We start from the raw sequence: 18,227 nt of genomic DNA, 5'->3' as shown, positions 1-18,227 counted from the left end.
TTCCCGCTGGAGTGGTACCTATTTATCTACTTGCACTGGTGTGCTTTCGAACTGCTAGGTTGGCAGGAGCTGGGACAGAGCAATGGGAGCTCACTCCATCGTGGGGATTCGAACTGCCAACCTTCCGATCGGCAAGCCCAAGAGGCTCAGTGGTTTAGACCACAGTGCCACCCACGTCCCTCCAGGTAAGACTGTTTGCTCACTGCATGCCATTGGGAAGTTCTTCCTAACATGGCAGCCCGTGCCGTGAAGCTCTGAAAGGTGTAGAGCCCTATTGCCAGTGTTGTGGGGCGGCGGGAATTGTTCTCTCCCTAGGGCACAGGGTGGGGAACCTGCTGCCCTCCCAATATTGCTGCCCTCCAGTTCCTATCAACTCAAATCAGTGGGGCTAATTGTGAGGCATGATGGGAGTTGTAGTCCAGGAGGGCCACTGGTCCCCCAACCTTGACTTAAAAGAACCCAGGATTTTGAGGCAGTGAGGTTCCCTTTCCCGGATTCAACCCCTGCCATTCCCTTCCCTATCATGAGCTTCTGCTGCCCCCTGCTGGCTCCTCGCCACTCCCGAGAGCTTTTAAAAGCAGCAAACTCTTAAACTGTTACGAAAGTTTCCCTCCTCGGAGCAGCTCGCCGCTCTGCCATTAGCCGTGTGCTGCTGCTTCCTAGATCTGCTGCCTCTCGCCCTCTTCTGCCATGGTGGTCACACGCTGGGGGATCTGCTCTGCAGGGAAGATCGCCCACGACTTCCTGGTCGCCCTGAAGACTTTGCCACCTGAGGATCACAAGGTAGCAGGGGTGGTTTTTGAGAGGGAAAGCACTTGGGCAGCAGAAGCCCATTTTCTATCATTAGCTTCCTGTCGGAGGAGGTGGCACCCATGTGCCTGGGGTTTTGCCACCATTTCTCGTAAGAAACAAGATCCAGTCCATGTTCCATGGTTGGGAGAACGGCTGTCCTCTTTGAAGCAGCTAGTCAGTCCACAACACAGTGGTACCTCGGGTTAAGAACTTAATTCATTCTGAAACTGTTCTTAACCTGAAGCACCACTTTAGCTAATGGGGCCTCCCGCTGCTGCCGTGCTGCCGCTGCACGATTTCTGTTCTCATCCTGAAGCAAAGTTCTTAACCTGAAGCACTATTTCTGGGTTAGCGGAGTCTGTAACCTGAAGTGCCTGTAACCTGAAGCATCTGTAACCCGAGGTACCACTGTAATTATTTAAAAATAAAAGAGAATGCTAGAATAGATGGGCTTCTGGCCTGATCTGATGTTCTTAAATGACGGGTTGATCCAGACTCATATGTACTCACAGTTTCCTGTTCCATGAACCTTCTGCCAAATCTGAGACTTTCATCTCCTTGGGGCAACAGCTGTCTCTTGCTTAGGTTGTTAAATACCACATACAGTGCTATTTTCCTAGAAAAAGAAGAGTCAGAACTCACCAGGAGCGCCTCTCTTGTTCTCTTATAATGGCAACGACACCCACATGAGAGATGACAGAACTGAGTTCTGGCAAGTCGTAGCCGGAAGAAAGCCCTGATGGTGTCTCATTCCAAAGACTCTTATGAACTGAAAGTGGAGATGCTATTTGTACTTTTCCTTGTTTATTTGTTTGTTTTCACAACAATTTTTTAAATAAAAGCTAATTTGATAATAAAAGGTACCGCATACAGCAGATAGGTGACTTGTGTCGGAGGACTGGGGGCTGGACAAATGGACAGAACCGGGAGAGGTAGTGCTGGAGACAGCTCTCAATAACTGACCCCAACCCACCATCCCAGCTAGGAAATGATGAGATTTAGGTGGCTTCATGCAAAGAGAATGAATGAGGGACGCGGGTGGCGCTGTGGGTAAAACCTCAGCGCCTAGGACTTGCCGATTGCATGGTCGGCGGTTCGAATCCCCGCGGCGGGGTGTGCTCCTGTCGTTCGGTCCCAGCGCCTGCCAACCTAGCAGTTCGAAAGCACCCCCGGGTGCAAGTAGATAAATAGGGACCGCTTACCAGCGGGAAGGTAAACGGCGTTTCCGTGTGCTGCGCTGGCTCGCCAGATGCAGCTTGTCACGCTGGCCACGTGACCCGGAAGTGTCTGCAGACAGCGCTGGCTCCCGGCCTATAGAGTGAGATGAGCGCACAACCCTAGAGTCTGGCAAGACTGGCCCGTACGGGCAGGGGTACCTTTACCTTACCTTTATGCAAAGAGAAATGAAACTCTGAGTGTGAGACTATGTCTGTGTACACACCACACATTTAAAGCAGTTTCCGCCACCCCACACTGGAAAGAATAATGGGAACTGAAGTTTACCCAAGATAGAATTACAATTGCAGCACTCTTAGCAAACTAAGGTTCCCAGGATTCTTTTCGGGGGGGGGGGGGATGTGCTTTAAATGTATGGTGCATATGCAGTCACAGAAACTAGACTGCCGCCATTTTCTTCTGAGAAACACATTTTTGTATGCCGCTTTGACTGATGTGCACATTTTTGCAAGCAATTTCTCCTGATATAATGCGTTCTTATATATATAAAAAATTTTCCTAGTATATTCGTTTTCAGGAAGAGTTTCCCCTGATATGTGCATTGCTCTAAGCATTGTTTGGTTGGAGAACTTGCATCGCAAAATTCAGATATGTGCAACTTTTGAAATATGGCTGTGGTGGAATCTACACACCACGCGCTAAAAACGTTGTGAAAATGCTTTTAAAAAAAAAAAATTGTTTTGAAAATTGCATTGGATTTGCTATAGCTCACCACCACCACCTAGTGCCACAGTTGTATATTGCACTTTACAACACATTCACAACGTTTTATTTGCGGCTGTATAGCCGAGTCCTAAGTTTCCATTCTCACGCTGTTTTGGAAACTGCAAATTTGATATATCTGGCTTTAAATGTGAACCCAATCACATTTCTCTTGCATCCCTACCCGGAAGTGACCAGCGTGGAAGACAGAAAATGAGTGGGATGGGGTTAGGCTCTGTGAACACTTTCAGCAGCTTTCTGTCCCAGAGATCTGAAGGGGGAGTTTGGGGCCTCAGAGGCTGCTTACACACCATCCCTTTAAGGCACACCCCCCCATGAATCTTGAGAACTGTAGTTAACCCCCTGACCTACAGTTCCTAGCACCCTTAACAGACTACAGTTCCTGGGATTATTGGGGGGTGCGCTATACATTTTTGGTGTGTTCACAGCCTGTAATGGTTCTAGGGGTTGCTCGTGCGTAAGCCTGTGCCAACACCTGGCTGGGTTGCCTGAGTAAACCTTTCCTGTCCGGACAGCCACTCACCCGTGGCTGTCTCAATCGCTGGCAGAATCCGTCAGTGGGCGTTTCTTGAACTTCTTCCAGCACAGAAGTTCTTTGACGCCTAGTCTCCTCCTACTCTCCCTGTGCGGAAGCCTTCTGCGCAAGGAGGGCGTAGGCAGCGGAGGACCCTTCCTCTCCCTGCTGGTCCCCGGCAAGGAGTCATGTGACCGCCTCTCTGATTCCCCAATCTGCCCCCGTTCTCCACTGGAGCTAAGCTGATTCCCTTCCCCAGAAGATGGGCTGCCTCTCCCAATCCCGGGACGCTCTCTGGGATCCCTCTGGAGCTTGCTCTCTCCCTCCGGCACTGATGGCAGTTCCCTGACACAGCCCAAGTATTTTTTATTTTTTATTTTTGTTTAGTTCAAGATTCTTACATACATTATATTATCTCCTTCCAATTTTTAAATTTCCTGTACAATTTTTGCTTTCCCTCCCTTCCCGCCCACCCATATCCATTGGAAGGGTTCAAACATTTATCCTCAGCCACGGGCATAGCATCTTTAGTTTCCACCAAATGTCTTTTGTTCCAGTAGTTTCTATCCATTGAAGATAGGGGTTCCATCTGTTCCTTATCGTGGTAGACTTGACCTTCCACGTTTCCTGTGACATGACTGCGACAATGTCCAACTGAATAAATTCAAACAAATAACTATTCCATGCCTCTACTGTCCATTTTCCTCTCTCTTTCCAACCTAAAGTTATCGTTGCCTTTCCCGCTAAAATCATAGCTTTGAAGGTAAGCTGGTCACCTTTCTCCATAGCCGTGTTTCCAGGTATACCCATTGTCATGAAATCAAAGTCTGTTGAAAGCTTCACTTTAAAAATTTCATTAATAACCTTTAGGATTTTATTCCAGAATTCCTTTACCTCTGGGCATTCCCAGCACATATGGGAAAACCATCCCTTGGCTAGTTTACAGTGCCAACAGTTTGCGTTCAATCCTGCTACCATATTAGCTAGCTGGGCTGGAGTTCTGTACCATTTTAGAAAGAATTTTAATTCCAGCTCTCCACAGCCCAAGTGTTTAACCTGTGAGCCCCACCTATGGCGCAGGTGCTGGATCTGGAGGCATGTTTGCAGACGACGTCTCTTTTTCATTATTGGTTGCATGCACTGGAGAGTGTTTGGTTGACTCTGTTTGCAAAGTGCTTCACTGTGCCCTGTGCGTCGATGTTTGTCCTAGAAAGAGAGAGGGAGGCAGCTGTGGGACTGAAGCCCAGAGCTTGTGACCTCAATTGGCAGCAGAAACTTCCTCTCAGCTTCGAGAAGACGCCCTTCCTGGATTGCTGCTCCCTTTCTGGCCTCTCTAGGAAACGGCTTGCGCTGGAACGTAGTAACCCTTCTCACTCCTTTGGTGCCAAGGATCCTTCTACACAGGCACTTGACTTTGTAAGCAGCCTGGCAAATATCACAAATGGGTTGCTGGCCACATCTTTAAAACAAAAACAACTCTTCAGGTTTTCTCTGGAAAGGGAAGATCCAGATTAAAGAGGCAATCCTGTTCACAAGAAGCTGGCCTAAAGCTCGCCCGTACAGTGGTACCTCGGGTTACATACGCTTCAGGTTACATACGCTTCAGGTTACAGACTCCGCTAACCCAGAAATAGTACCTCAGGTTAAGAAGTTTGTTTCAGGATGAGAACAGAAATCGTGTTCCAGCGGCGCAGCGGCAGCAGGAGGCCCCATTAGCTAAAGTGGTGCTTCAGGTTAAGAACAGTTTCAGGTTAAGAACAGACCTCCGGAATGAATTAAGTACTTCACCTGAGGTACCACTGTACAGTGGTACCCCGCAAGACGAATGCCTCGCAAGACGGAAAACCCGCTAGACGAAAGGGTTTTCCGTTTTGGAGGTGCTTCGCAAAACGAATTTCCTATGGGCTTGCTTCGCAAGACGAAAATGTCTTGCGAGTTCCTGCAGGGTTTTTTTCCTTTCCCCCCCTTTTCCCCATGCCGCTAAGCCACTTGTCAGCTGATCCACTAAGCCGCTTATCAGCTGATCCGCTAAGCCCGCTAAGCCGCTAATAGCGCTAATCCGCTAAGCCACTAATGGGCTTGCTTCGCAAGACGAAAAAACCACAAGACGAAGAGACTCGCGGAACGGATTCTTTTCGTCTTGCGAGGCACCACTGTATTGCATACCCTCCAAGTGTCCCTATTTTCCAGGACAGTCCCGGATTTACAGAAGCCGCCCCGGTTTCTGATTTGACCCTGGAATGTCCCACTTTTCCTTAGGACGTCCCTATTTTCACTGGATAAATGTTGGAGGGTTTGGAGTAATGGAACCCCTGAGCCAAGGAGATAAGTAACTATACAACCTTTAAAAGACATCTGAAGGCAGGTGTCTGAAAGCATCGGAAGGTATATGGCTTCTTAACTTCAGCTGAGCCAAGGTCAAGGGACTTAAGGGCAGCTGAGCCACAAATCAAGCTGTGGAGACAAAGATCCACTGGATCCTAAAATGCTCATCCTGGTGGATCCTAGCCATAGGATTGCCCCCTCAATAAGGGGGGGGGGGAATGGGTTGGCATTTTGATACCTAAGACATAATGCAGGCACTATAAGAAAGTTGCGGGGGGGGGGGGGGAGGATGAGTTCCTGCCCGTTAACTCTTTCTTCTCCTCCAGGTAGTGGCCATTGCTTCTCGCGACCTCAGCCGGGCTCAGCAATATGCCAAGATCCACGGCATCCCCAAGGCCTACGGCTCGTACGCAGAACTGGCTGAGGATGCTGATGTTGGTGAGCTGCCTTCCCTCCTAAAACAGGGCTGGGGGACTTGTGGCTAGAGAGAGGGCAACTCCCATCGTCCTTGACCATCCTTGGCACTGCTGGCCGGGACTCATGGGAACAGGAGTCCAGTGACATCCGGCAGGCCCATCCTTGCCCCCAAAACTGAGTTCCCACTTCTTGCTTCCCAGCCTTCTTCCAAGGGCTGTTAGGGAGGCCTGTGTGGTCTTCCAGGGATTCAAGCAGGACAATCCCAGCTCTTTCTGGAGATGTCAGGAATTGAACTCAGGTCCTTCTGCCAATGAGCTACTATGGCCTTTCCTTCGAGGCAGCGCTGGGGTCTTTCCAGGTGCTGTGACCTCACTGTCTGTCCAAGGCTGATGCCTGATGCGAAGCGTCTGCAGCCTTTCTCAACCTGTGGGCCCCCAGATGTTGTTGGACTACAACTCCCATCACCCCTTGCTAGCAAGGCCAGAGCTCAGGGATGATGGGAGTTGTAGTCCAACAACATCTGGGGAGCCACAGGTTGAGAACCACTGCCTTAGGGCTTGTGCCTGCCAGCTCTCTTACAGACAATGCCACATGGCTACTACAGGATGATAAAATAGGACCTGTCCCCTGAGGAACACTGATCCCTTTGTATCCTTTGCTTGCAAGTTTCTGAAGCTTTTTAATTATTATTTTTAGGAACAAAGGATCTATTGAGCTGTTGTAGCGACCCAATTCTTGGAAATATAATTTGTGGCCTTTCTAAACTCTCTCCTCAGAAAGAAATAATCTGTTATCTATGTGCCTCACCACTTTTTGCTACATCTAGGAAAAAGCTTCTGTGCTGGTGAGCAGCTGACTCAGCAAACATGGACATATCTGGCTCATCTGATTCTCTCCCTTCTTTCTGCCGAGGTTATCCAAGGTTATGTTGGGAGCCCGCAGGAGCTTGAGATGTGGGGTATTTAATTGGTTACCACATGCACAATGCATAATGCTTGATTTGATACCCTGTCGTATGAGGGGCTGGCACTCGTCTGTGCCAGGGGTTCTTTTGTTAGCAGACTGCTTGACAATAATATAGTGTGCAAAACTAAAGCAGACTTGGTTCTGTATACCTGAAGGAGGGCCTCCACCCCCATCGTTCAGCCCAGATGCTGAGGTCCAGCTCCGAGGGCCTTCTGGTGGTTCTCTCATTGTGAGAAGTGAGGTTACAGCGAACCAGGCAGAGGGCCTTCTCGGCAGTGGCACCCTCCCTGTAGAATGCCCTCCCATCAGATGTCAAACAGATAAACAACTATATGACTTTTAGAAGACATCTGAGAGCAGCCCTGTTTCAGGAAGTTTTTAATTTTTGATGTTTTACTGTGTTTTTGTATTTTGTTGGAAGCCACCCAGAGTAGCTGGCGTAACTCAGTCAGATGGGCAAGGTACAATGTTGTTGTTGTTGTTGTTGTTGCTATTATTTATTTATATATTTATTTATTTATTTATTTATTTCCAACGTGCATTGACCTTCCAAGTGGAGGTAAGACTGGGTCACAAAAAGTAAATCAAAAGAAGCATGGAGACAAGATCTTTTATGATAGCCAGTCCTTTCAAGCCGTACCTCTATTGTTAGCTGGAGAACATTTCAGATTACCCTATGCACCGTGCAAAGTTTGTTTTTTGTTACCCAGTTCTTTCCCGTAGCCATTAGGTGGTCTGTGAGTCTGATTCACTTTAACACACTCTAGTACTGCCAGGTGGTCTGCTAGCAAAAGACCTCCTTGCAAGGACTGCCCAAATCGTGGCAATCTCTGCTGCCTCTTGACATTGTCAACAAACACTCAATACTCATGGGCATAAAAAAGATTATCTGAACTGCACAGAACTAAGGTGGGTAGAATCAGGGTCTTTTCCTTTTTAAAAAAACAATTTTTATTGATTTTAACATATAAATTATAAATTGTACTACAAAACCTATCACTTATACAATCTTTTTAGACTTCCACCAGCACCTCTGATGATCCACCGTTTTAACCACTTCTTATGCATTTCTTAACTTTATATTGCCTTTACATCTCTTAACAAATCATCCTTCCCCTTCTCCATTTTTGTAATACTTCCAATAATACTCCTCACAAAACTTCTTGCAAACCTACAAACGTCGTCTGATCTTCACAAATGCTTTTCAAATAGTCAGTAAATTTACTCCAGTCTTCTGTGAATTTTCAAATAGTCAGTAAATTTACTCCAGTCTTCTGTGAATTTATGGTCCCGCCGGTTTCGAATCCTTCCTGTTAGTTTATCTAATTCTGCATAGTCCATTAACTTCATCGTCCATTCTTCAATTGTTGGTAATTCTTCTTGCTTCCATTTTTGGGCCAATAATATTCTTGCTGCAGTTATTGCATATTAAAAAAAGCTTATATTCCTTTCTATTTATATCACTCCCAACAATGCCCAGTAAAAACGCTTCTGGTTAGAATCAGGGTCTTTTCCATGGTCTCTCGCCCATCCCCCATTTCCTGCTGGTCTTGGCTATGTATTCACTCTCTCAAATCTCTGTTACAGATGTGGTCCACATTGGGGTGGTGAATCCATATCATCTCCCTACCAGCCTCCTCTTCATCCAGGCTGGGAAGAACGTGCTGTGTGAGAAACCGCTGGGCATGAACACCGCAGAAGTGAAGGCCCTGGTGCAGGCAGCTCGGCAAAAGAACGTCTTCTTCATGGAGGTACAAGGCAAAGGCAGTCCCCCTGAAGCAGAGGCAGACTTAGGGGATCACAACCGGCACTGGGCGCCAAGCCTAGAGGGCATTGCAACAATGATGAATAACAGAAAGCAAGAGGCGGAGGGGGCGAGTGTTGGCATTGCACAGCGGCATTCAGCGCCGCTGGAATTTCAAACCCCAATGACCACCACAGCCTGTTGGTTCACATATAATAATAATAATAAATTTTATTTATATCCCGCCCTCCCCAGCCGAAGCCGGGCTCAGAGCAGCTAACAACAGTAAAATGATAAAACATTCTAAAATCATTTCATTCTAAAATTAATTCCAATCAAATTAATGGCAACCATTGGGCTAGAAGTTCTGTGAGGATTGCCAAAGGAGGGGGTCAGGCTGTGCCCTGGCCAAAGGCCTGGTGGAACAGCTCTGTCTTGCAGGCCCTGCGGAAAGATGTCAAGTCCCGCAGGGCCCTAGTCTCTTGTGACAGAGCGTTCCACCAGATCGGGGCCACAGCCGAAAAAGCCCTGGCTCTAGTTGAGGCCAGACTAACCTCTCTGTAGCCTGGGACCTTCAAGATGTTTTTGTTTGAAGACCGTAAGTTCCTCTGTGGGACATACCAGGAGAGGCGGTCCCGTAGGTACGAGGGTCCTAGGCTGTATAGGGCTTTGAAGGTTAACACCAGCACCTTAAACCTGATCCTGTACTCCACCGGGAGCCAGTGCAGCTGGTATAGCACCGGGTGAATGTGATCTCGCAGCGAGGACCCCGTAAGGAGTCTCGCCACAGCATTCTGCACCCGCTGGAGTTTCACCAAACAATGGCTTAGGGCTTATTCACGCTTACTTTACCTCTGCTCTTTCCAAGCATGGCCTGCACTTTAAAGTTCCATGTCCAAGCACCCGTTTTTTTGGCTTCCCCCACAAAATCCCTCTCTTTAAAGCTGAATCAGAGCAAACAGCAACCCATGAAAGACTCAAATTGCCATTTGCTCCGAATGAGCGCTAAAGAGCGTGTTTTTCTCAGGGAAAGCTCCAGGGCAAAAAAGAAGAAAAAAAAGAAGATCCCTTGGACATGGAACTTTAAAGTGTAGATCTGTGCCTGGAAAGAGGTAAGTGAGGATAAGCCCTTAGTGCCAACTAGCAAAGCTGCAACTTCCCGGAGTGGAAATCCCACTCCTTCCTAGGTCCTGCTGCTGCCACACTGCTGTGAGCTAAGCTACAATTTGCCTGAGCACTGGAATCAAAACCAGGGTTGTGGTTTGTCTGGGGGAGTGGTAGACAAAGAACAAGCGTTGCAGCTCATGCTTTGTCTGGAGAAAACTGTGAGCCTGGGTTTGGACATAATGCTAAATCAAACCATGGATTAGCCCCATGTAACACAGCAGCAGCAGCAGCGGGACCAGGGGAGGAACATAGCAGCTGCGGTCTTCACTGTGGGGTCCTGTATCTTTGCTTCTTTGCACTAAACCATGGTTTAGCTTAGCATTATGTTCAAACCAAGTCACTGGCTATGTTTGGACGTAATTGCAAACCATGGTTTATTGTGGTGTGAACCAGCCTAGCCTCCCCACCCACCAGGCTTAGACATCTTTCCCCCTTGAACATTTGACTTCTGCTTTTGATTAATTGCCGCTCATTGCATCATCTGCACTTATGGTTTGTTTGAAGCAAGCTCGCTCCAAACTATAGGTTATGAAACTGACTTGTTTAAACAAGCCATAGTTAAACTTAGCTATGGTTTAGGGTTCAAATATAAACACTATACTGTGGGGAATTCAAATAGGAAGCAAATCTGGCCACACTGGGGGGGCGGGGCGGAAGCCCTGCTGGAAACTAGACCCCCAATGTTTTGGCATTGCTTGTGGAAATGCTGTTTCTTCTGGCCCAGTACTAAAAGTCCCAAAGGGCTGTCAGCTGGTTGCCAGCATTCAAATCAGCCTTTCTACCTGCCTTCCCTAGCTGGGTGCCTTCCAGATGTTTTGAACTACAATTCCAATCAGGTTGGCCAATGGTCAGGGATGATGGGAGTTGCAATCCAGCAACATCTGAAGGCTCAGCCATTCTTGGCATCAACCCCCCATGTTCTTAAGCAGGGGTAGGCAACCTAAGGCCTGTGGGCCAGATGTGGCCCAATCACCTTCTCAATCTTGCCCATGGACGGTCCAGGAATCAGTGTGTTTTTACATGAGTAGAATGTGTCCTTTTATTTAAAATGCATCTCTGGGCTATTTGTGGGGCATAGGAATTCGTTCCTTCCCCCCCCCCCAAAAAAATAGTCCGGCCCCCCACATGGTCTGAGGGACAGTGGACCGGCCCACAGCTGAAAAAGGTTGCCAACCCGTTCTTAAGACTTATCAAAATGCAAACTGAGGGTTTTATCACTGTATGCGCAGCTTGAAGAATATTTTTTTTGCCTTGCTGGCCTCTTTATGGGGTTTTACGTAGCTTGTCTTAATAAAGGGCCAGCTCTGGATATTCCCCCCCACACACTAATGTGCCAACATGGCTACCTGCAATTTTTGTACGCCAGGGTCTGTGGACGCGTTTTTTCCCTGCTTCAGAGAAGATCCGTTCCTTGCTCAGCCAGGGTTCTCTCGGGGATGTGATGGTGTTACATGCTGAATTTGGGAGCCCACAACTCTCCATCCCCAGATGTGTGGAGAAAGAGCTGGGGGGAGGTGGCCTTCTGGATATTGGCTGCTATTGCATCCAGTTTGCCTGCATGGTCTTCAATGGAGAGAAGCCAGAGTCCATTCTGGCCTCTGGATTCCTGCACGATACAGGTGAGTACTTGGCTGGTCACTTTCCTTGTCAGGGGAAGAAGTAAGGAGTTTCAGAAATTGTCCATCAAGGAAACCAAATGAAAAAAAGGGCTGGCCCAAGTTAAGAGTCAGAAAGTTCCTACAGTATTTAAGATGCCCTCCTTAAATAAATATCTTCTTCTTCTTCTTTGGCGATCACTCATAGCCGAGTATGATTATCTTCCATGAACACGGTTTTAACAGTGAGTCCATAAATGACTGTGGAGGCCAATTCTGGATCCACACGTCCTTCCACAGTGGGGACATTGGTTTCCGGGCAGGAGTTGATCATGGTGAGAGTTTGCCAAACGTGCCTCCCTCTTAGAGTGTTTCTCCCTTTCGTCCTGAGTTCGAGCGTCTTCAAAACCCATGACACCTTTGGTAAAGGCTGTTCTCCAATTGGAGCGTTCGCAGGCCAGTGTTTCCCAATTGTCAATGTTTACACTACATTTTTAAAGATTTGCCTTGAGAGAGTCTTTGAACCTCTTTTGCTGACCACCAACATTACACTTTCCATTTTTAAGTTCGGAATAGAGTAGTTGCTTTGGAAGACGATAATCAGGCATCCGCACAACATGACAAATCCAACGAAGTTGGCATTGAAGAATCATTGCTTCAACCCTGCTGATCTTTGCTTCTTCCAGTACACTGGTATTAGTTTGCCTGTCTTCCCAAGTGATGTGTAAACTTTTTCGGAATGTGCTCTTACATATGGGGAGAAATTCAGTACAATTCACAGTTAAAGTAAAATCTATCAAATCCATACTTTATGAAGCAATATAAGAGCTAAAACACACTCATGTTACTAAACTCTCACTTTTCCAAATTTTACAGTTGACAGATCCTTCCATCTCTATGTTTCTCTGCTGTCTCAGGGTAGTGCTAGCAGGTTTGATTTTGCTGTGGGTGACAGAACATTGCTTGCTTATGGGGTTCTTTTAATATTTATTGCCAATTACAAATCGACAAGCAGAAGACAAGTGGGGACAAACTGCAGGAGAATAGATCCACTATGTCACATCTGTTCCCCACAGAGGCTACATGCTTTCTGCCATCTCCCTGTCTCTGTCCCTCTTTCTTTCAAACTTGCCTTTGCTACTTCATGTCTCTGACTGTTCAGCTGGAAGAACGTCTTCTTCTCCAAACTCTCGTGGGGATCTCATTCACAAGCACAGAAAGTGCCTCAGATTTTAAGAGACTGTCTCCCAAGCATTAGCTGACAAAACAAGATGATCCTGGAATCTGAGCCAACAATCCAGAAAGGGAAGGAAAAACAAAGGAAAGGTCAGCCAGGAGCTGTAATTACATTTTACTGAATCATTTGCTGCCTTTTTAAAAAATGGTGTCTCATTCTGCCTGAAGTTACTTCATTTTGCCCAATGGTAGAGCTGGCCCTTCTTACTGGGGAAGAAAGGGGAGCAGTACGGATATGGAGGTTTGGGATACCTTAATTCCCACAAACAGATGAGAAGAACTGAGGAGCTACACTAACGCTGAAGATAGAGAAATCCAGAAGATGTACCTCTTTGACACCTGAGATGTGTTCCTTCAGAGTCCATCAAATTCCTGTGACTATAACCTGTGACTATACTGTAAAATGTTTTCAATTTTCAATTGTTGTCACCTGCCTAGGACTTGCTAGGCAAGTAATACATAAGATGACAATAGCTTTTGTTGTTTTGACACACTAGAGAAACTTCTTTTTGCTTTGTCAAACTTTGGGCATAGTTTGCTTTTTCTCCCCTCTGGTGTGAGCATTTATAATCCCTGCCTCTGCTTTTCAGCCTGAGGGGGGACAGGGTGGCGGGTTTGTGCTGTGATGCTAACATTTAAAAGAAGAAATAAAAACTGCTGAGGTGTATCTGTGAGTGGGTGCCAAAGAAGACTGAGGGCAGGAGAGGTGGTCCGCCCCCCCCCCCCCCGTGACAGGCTTGTGTTTCGTTTTCCTCAGGTGTGGACAAAACCGTGTCAGTCATCCTGAACTACTCGGGAAATCGCCAGGCTGTCCTCACCTGCACCATGACAGCCAGGATGCCAAATCGAGCCAGCATTAACGGCACCAAGGGCATGATCGAGGTAACTCCTAGTTTCCGATCCAGGGCCTAAAGCAGTCTGAGGGGGGAAATTGTACCTGGTTTGTTAAGTTGTGGGTGAACATATCAGACGACACAGCAATTCTTCAAACAGCTCTTGTTTATTCACAAGCCAGAACAGAACTGAACTGGAGAGTTCAGCCTGCCTGCGTATATAGAGCTCCACTACAACGCAACAGTAACTACTTTCTGTAACTATCCAATCACTGAACGTCACTTTCAACCCCTTATTTTCATATGTGGACCTGAGTGAAAACTATGTACAGTACAGTATCCCTCTGCTGGCCCAGGGTGAGAACTTCAGTACATAACATGGTTAGAAATGTATTTTTTCAACCCTGACCCCCCCTCCCCCAATATTGTTGGACTACAACTCTCTTCGTCACTATGCATTGGCCAAACAGGCTAGAGACGATGGGATTTGTAGTCCAATAACATTAGGGGACCCGGGGTCAAAAACTGGAGCCTAGGAATGGAGGCAGCCCTGTGTTGTAATCCAAAATGGAGTCCTTAGCTGGAAAGCAATGCCACATTTACTCCCATATTTAAGGCACTATGATACCACTTTAAACAGCTGTGGCTTCCTGCAAAGAATTATGGGAACTGTAGTTTGTTAAAGGTGTTGATAGGCAACTCTCAGGGCTAGAATTTCTATAGTGGTTTAACCATCTATCCCTCTTCCAGGGGAGCAATGGGAAATGTAGCTCTGGGAGGGGACTATGGGGTCTCCTGACAGTTCTCAGCATTCTTAGCTCCCGGAATCGTTTGGAGGAAAGCCATGAGCGTTTAAAGCTTCCTTACATGTAGGGTGTGTGAATATGGCCCAAATGTTGCAACAGAAACACCTTGTATGTAAAGAAGGGCATTCTAGGCAGACGAGGAGAAGGAAACAGGAGCTAGAATAATACAGGGTGGCGTTGTCCGTTTCCTCCGAAGGTGGCTGTGCGAAGCCAGTTTTGTGGCATAGGCAGGAGCACATACCCTCCCCAGTTTTCTCTCAGTTTCCTTGCTTCCTGCCAGATTCCATCTCACTTCTGGTGCCCAACCGAGTTGGTGGTCAACGGGGAGAGAGAAGAGTTCCCCCTGCCTCCCCCGTCCCAGAAAATGCACTTCCAGAACAGCACCGGCCTGCGCTACGAAGCGGAGCATGTCCGGCAGTGTCTCCTCAAAGGTAACAGTTCGAAACACCGCAGACTCGCTTTTATTAGATTGCCTGGGCCGAAATTCAATAAGCCACGTTTTTAAAAAGCAAGGGGTAGAGTGAGAGAAGGGGGAAAGTTTGCTTCAAAACCAGCCTTTGGGACTACATCCACTGGTCCCGGTCCCCCAGTGAGCTTCCTGGCCAAGTAAGAATTTGGAAACCTGTTGTGTTCTTTTAGCCTTCTCTCCTCCCTTCCCACATCTTCTAGGTTTGAAAGAAAGTCCGATCCTGACACATGCAGACAGCGAACTGGTCAATTCCATCCTGGAGGAAGCTCGCCGTCAAGTGGGTGTGTTTTACCCTCAGGACAAAGTGTGACGCACACTCCATTACCCGCCCTCCTGCAAAACCCCATATTCAGTTTCAAAAATAAAATTGCACGCAGATGGACTTGGGCTGTGGTACAGACATGTATGGCCAATAAAGCAGCTCTTGCCAATTTTGGACGGTGAGTTATTCTGTCTTCCAAGGAGGCCTGGACAGGGAGTGGGAGAAGGGACTGGGAGCATGGGCACGGGGAGAAATTTGGAACAACAGGGCTGGGAATAAGAGCTGTGGGACATGGGGAGCGGAGGGGTTAAACAACAGGCCAGGTATTCCCCAGCTTAAGAAGGGAGGCAGAAACACAGGATAAAACTGTCCTAAGAAACCAGTGGTGCTCAAGTTGTCCTTCTGCTGGGTCCTTCTTTTACATTTAAGTACAGTGGTACCTCGGGTTAAGTACTTAATTCATTCCGGAGGTCCGTTCTTAACCTGAAACTGTTCTTAGCCTGAAGCACCACTTTAGCTAATGGGGCCTCCCGCTGCCGCCGTGTCGCAGGAGCACAATTTCTGTTCTCATCCTGAAGCAAAGTTCTTAACCCGAGGTACTATTTCTGGGTTAGCGGAGTCTGTAACCTGAAGCGTCTGTAACCCGAGGTACCACTGCAATACTTTGGTTTAAGCAGAGTGGGATTCCTGAATTTGCATTTAGCCAGAATTCTTTTTCCTTTTTCTTTTTTAAAGGTTCATTCCATTCCACTGTTTTAAGACTGAGAGCAGGAGAGAGTTAAAAGAACCAGAAAGACTGAGCTTTTTTTTTTTTTTTAAGTGTCCCGCAGCAGGCCACACACATTTTTGTTAGGGAAATTAAATCAAAATTAAGGCTAAATGGTCCACAATGGACTGGGCTGTTTCCAGATGTCTGTTCATTGGGCAAAAATCCTGATTTGTTGGCACAGAGGTTATACATCACTTGTGTCACCTCACTTGTTCCATTCTGCATTCATCCGAATTAGCACATTCAATATTTTTACCAAATTATACAACATATAATGACGTTATATAACTATCTAGTGGTTGCTAGATAGTGTGACTTTACGTCACCTTTCCACGATCAAACTTTTTGCAGCAAGTGATAGAGAAACGTACAGGATAACAACCGCTAGATGGAGCTGTCTTATAACCACTGCAAAAGTTTTTTTGTTTGTTTTTTTTTTGAGGAAAACGAAATCAAGAGGAACGCTGAATAATTCTGTTTTTTTTTATAATAATATTTATTAGTTTTCCAACAAATTGAACACAACACTACAAAAAAACAAAAAAGAAAAAACATACAATAATACAATACAATACAAAAAAAAACACTGCAAAACACTAACATACAACTAACAAAACAAAACAAAAACCATTTAAAACACAGTCCAATTTCAATATTTTATCCTTCTTTCACTAATTTCCACGACCTCCTCACACCTCCCTTTTTGTATTCCACTTCTATTAATTGTTTCAGCAATTCCTTTCCATCTTCCTCTATTTTCTATCCTATAATTGTCTTAACATATTCTAACCTTATTTTTCCCTTTAATGCTCTAATAATCTATTTATACTTAATTCCTTATAACATTTCTACTAAAGCCATATAACTTCATTCCAACATTTTTCTAACATTCATTAATTTAGGAACGCTGAATAATTCTGAAGCCCATCTGTTGGTCACCAGAAAGGCAGCTGAGAAGGCACAGGGTGGAAATGTGTCAGGCTGCGAGAGCCTCAAGCGCTCCAAACACCACTACATAAATTCCATGCCATGTGGAGAATAAGCAATAACTTCCACACCTGTGGAGTTTGCGCTATTCCATTCTTTTCCTTTAGAAAAAAAAAGGTTCCTTCCAGTGTGGGGACAACATAGAACAACTGATGGGAAATGGGCAGATGACAAAAGGACAACTGTGTCATGTGGAAACACACACACACACACGTGTAAAATGTTCTCGAACGAGGCATGATCATTCCACATTAAATGCATTGGATTGTGTCCAATTAAGTCGTTGTGACTTCCTCTCACACAACAGAGCTTCCTCTCCTCTCACTGGGTGCTCACCAAATCTGCCCTGAGAGAGCGGAAGGGGCTGGCGGGGGCAGCAGAAGGGGGGGGGGGGGGCGTTGCACAAGCAGAAGTTGCTCCATGGGCTCAATTATTGGATTCAAGCCTCCCCTCTGCTGTTTAGTTGCCGTAGTGTGCATATCTCCCACCACCCTCCAGTTTAATTCAGATATACCCTTTCTAGAAAAAAAAATCTGAGAAACTAGAACAAAGGAACAAACCACACCCTGTGGCCAATGACCTGTTTGCCAATGAAGCCCTGAAGCACTCCTTCACAAGGTGCCCAGTTAAACTGTGGAACTCAGTGCCACATGAACACCATTTGGCCTGAATCCAGCAAGGCTCCTTTTGCAGAGGGGCCATAGCTCAGCGGTGGAACATCTGCTTTGCATGCAGGAGTCCCCAGGTTCAATCTTCGGCCTCTCCAAACAGGGGTGGCTCATCCACGAGGCAAGGTGAAGCCACTTAATAATAATAATAATAAATTTTATTTATGCCCTGCCCTCCACAGCCAAGACCGGGCTCAGGGCGGCTAACACCAGATATTACAACAATTGATTGAAATACAACTTTAAAAATAAGATTAAAATACAACATTAAAATGCAGCCTCATTTCAGTAGAAACTCAATTCAAAAACTTTTGCCTCAGGTGGCAGATCTGACCCCTGACTCCACGCTGCCAGCCTGCCCAGGCTTTGCCCTCCCCACTGCCACAGCACCGCCGTCCTGACCACTTCGTCCTTGCCACCGCTGCTGCATTGTGGCGGCAGCGCAGGTGTGCCAGCAGGAAAGTGAGGGGGCCCGGATCTGTGGGGCAGGGAGTAGCATGGGGGTGCTTTGCCCACAGTGGCAAAACATCCTGGGATGGCCCAGTCTCCAGGTATGTGTGGAGAAAACTCCTGTCTAAAACCCTCAGGAGCAGCTGACAAGTCAGTGTAAACGAGGCAGCTCCCTACATCCCTTCCAAATATCCCAAGATTTTCCAGGGACAGTCCCAGTATTACAAAGGCACCCCACCCTCAGATTCTGATTTAATCCCAGAATGCC

The 18,227-nt window shown here is 46.7% G+C and overlaps 1 protein-coding gene across 1 annotated transcript; it reads left to right on the top strand.

Moving 5' to 3' along the window:
• Nucleotides 1–598: 598 nt before the first annotated feature.
• Nucleotides 599–15,254, top strand: LOC114582606 (trans-1,2-dihydrobenzene-1,2-diol dehydrogenase-like). Its single transcript, XM_028703766.2, has 7 exons — nt 599–783; nt 5,917–6,028; nt 8,561–8,724; nt 11,251–11,503; nt 13,473–13,597; nt 14,635–14,785; nt 15,024–15,254. The coding sequence occupies exons 1-7, from the start codon at nt 691–693 to the stop codon at nt 15,131–15,133; spliced, it is 1,008 nt and encodes a 335-aa protein (XP_028559599.2). The 5' UTR covers nt 599–690; the 3' UTR covers nt 15,134–15,254.
• The last annotated feature ends 2,973 nt before the right edge of the window (nt 15,255–18,227 follow it).

The sequence above is a fragment of the Podarcis muralis genome, chromosome 13, assembly GCF_964188315.1.
Source record: "Podarcis muralis chromosome 13, rPodMur119.hap1.1, whole genome shotgun sequence".
In the NCBI taxonomy this organism is placed as follows: Eukaryota; Metazoa; Chordata; class Lepidosauria; order Squamata; family Lacertidae; genus Podarcis; species Podarcis muralis.
The sequence above is the reverse complement of the archived record's forward strand: the minus strand, read 5'-3'. Positions and strand labels throughout refer to the sequence as shown.

What these genes read in the sequence shown, in the direction of transcription:
- LOC114582606 (XM_028703766.2), top strand. Translation starts at nt 691, where the DNA reads ATGGTGGTCACACGCTGGGGGATCTGCTCTGCAGGGAAGATCGCCCAC. An exon ending in TGCCACCTGAGGATCACAAG is followed by an intron (nt 784 to 5,916) that starts GTAGCAGGGGTG and finishes CTTCTCCTCCAG; the next exon opens with GTAGTGGCCATTGCTTCTCG. An exon ending in TGGATTCCTGCACGATACAG is followed by an intron (nt 11,504 to 13,472) that starts GTGAGTACTTGG and finishes CGTTTTCCTCAG; the next exon opens with GTGTGGACAAAACCGTGTCA.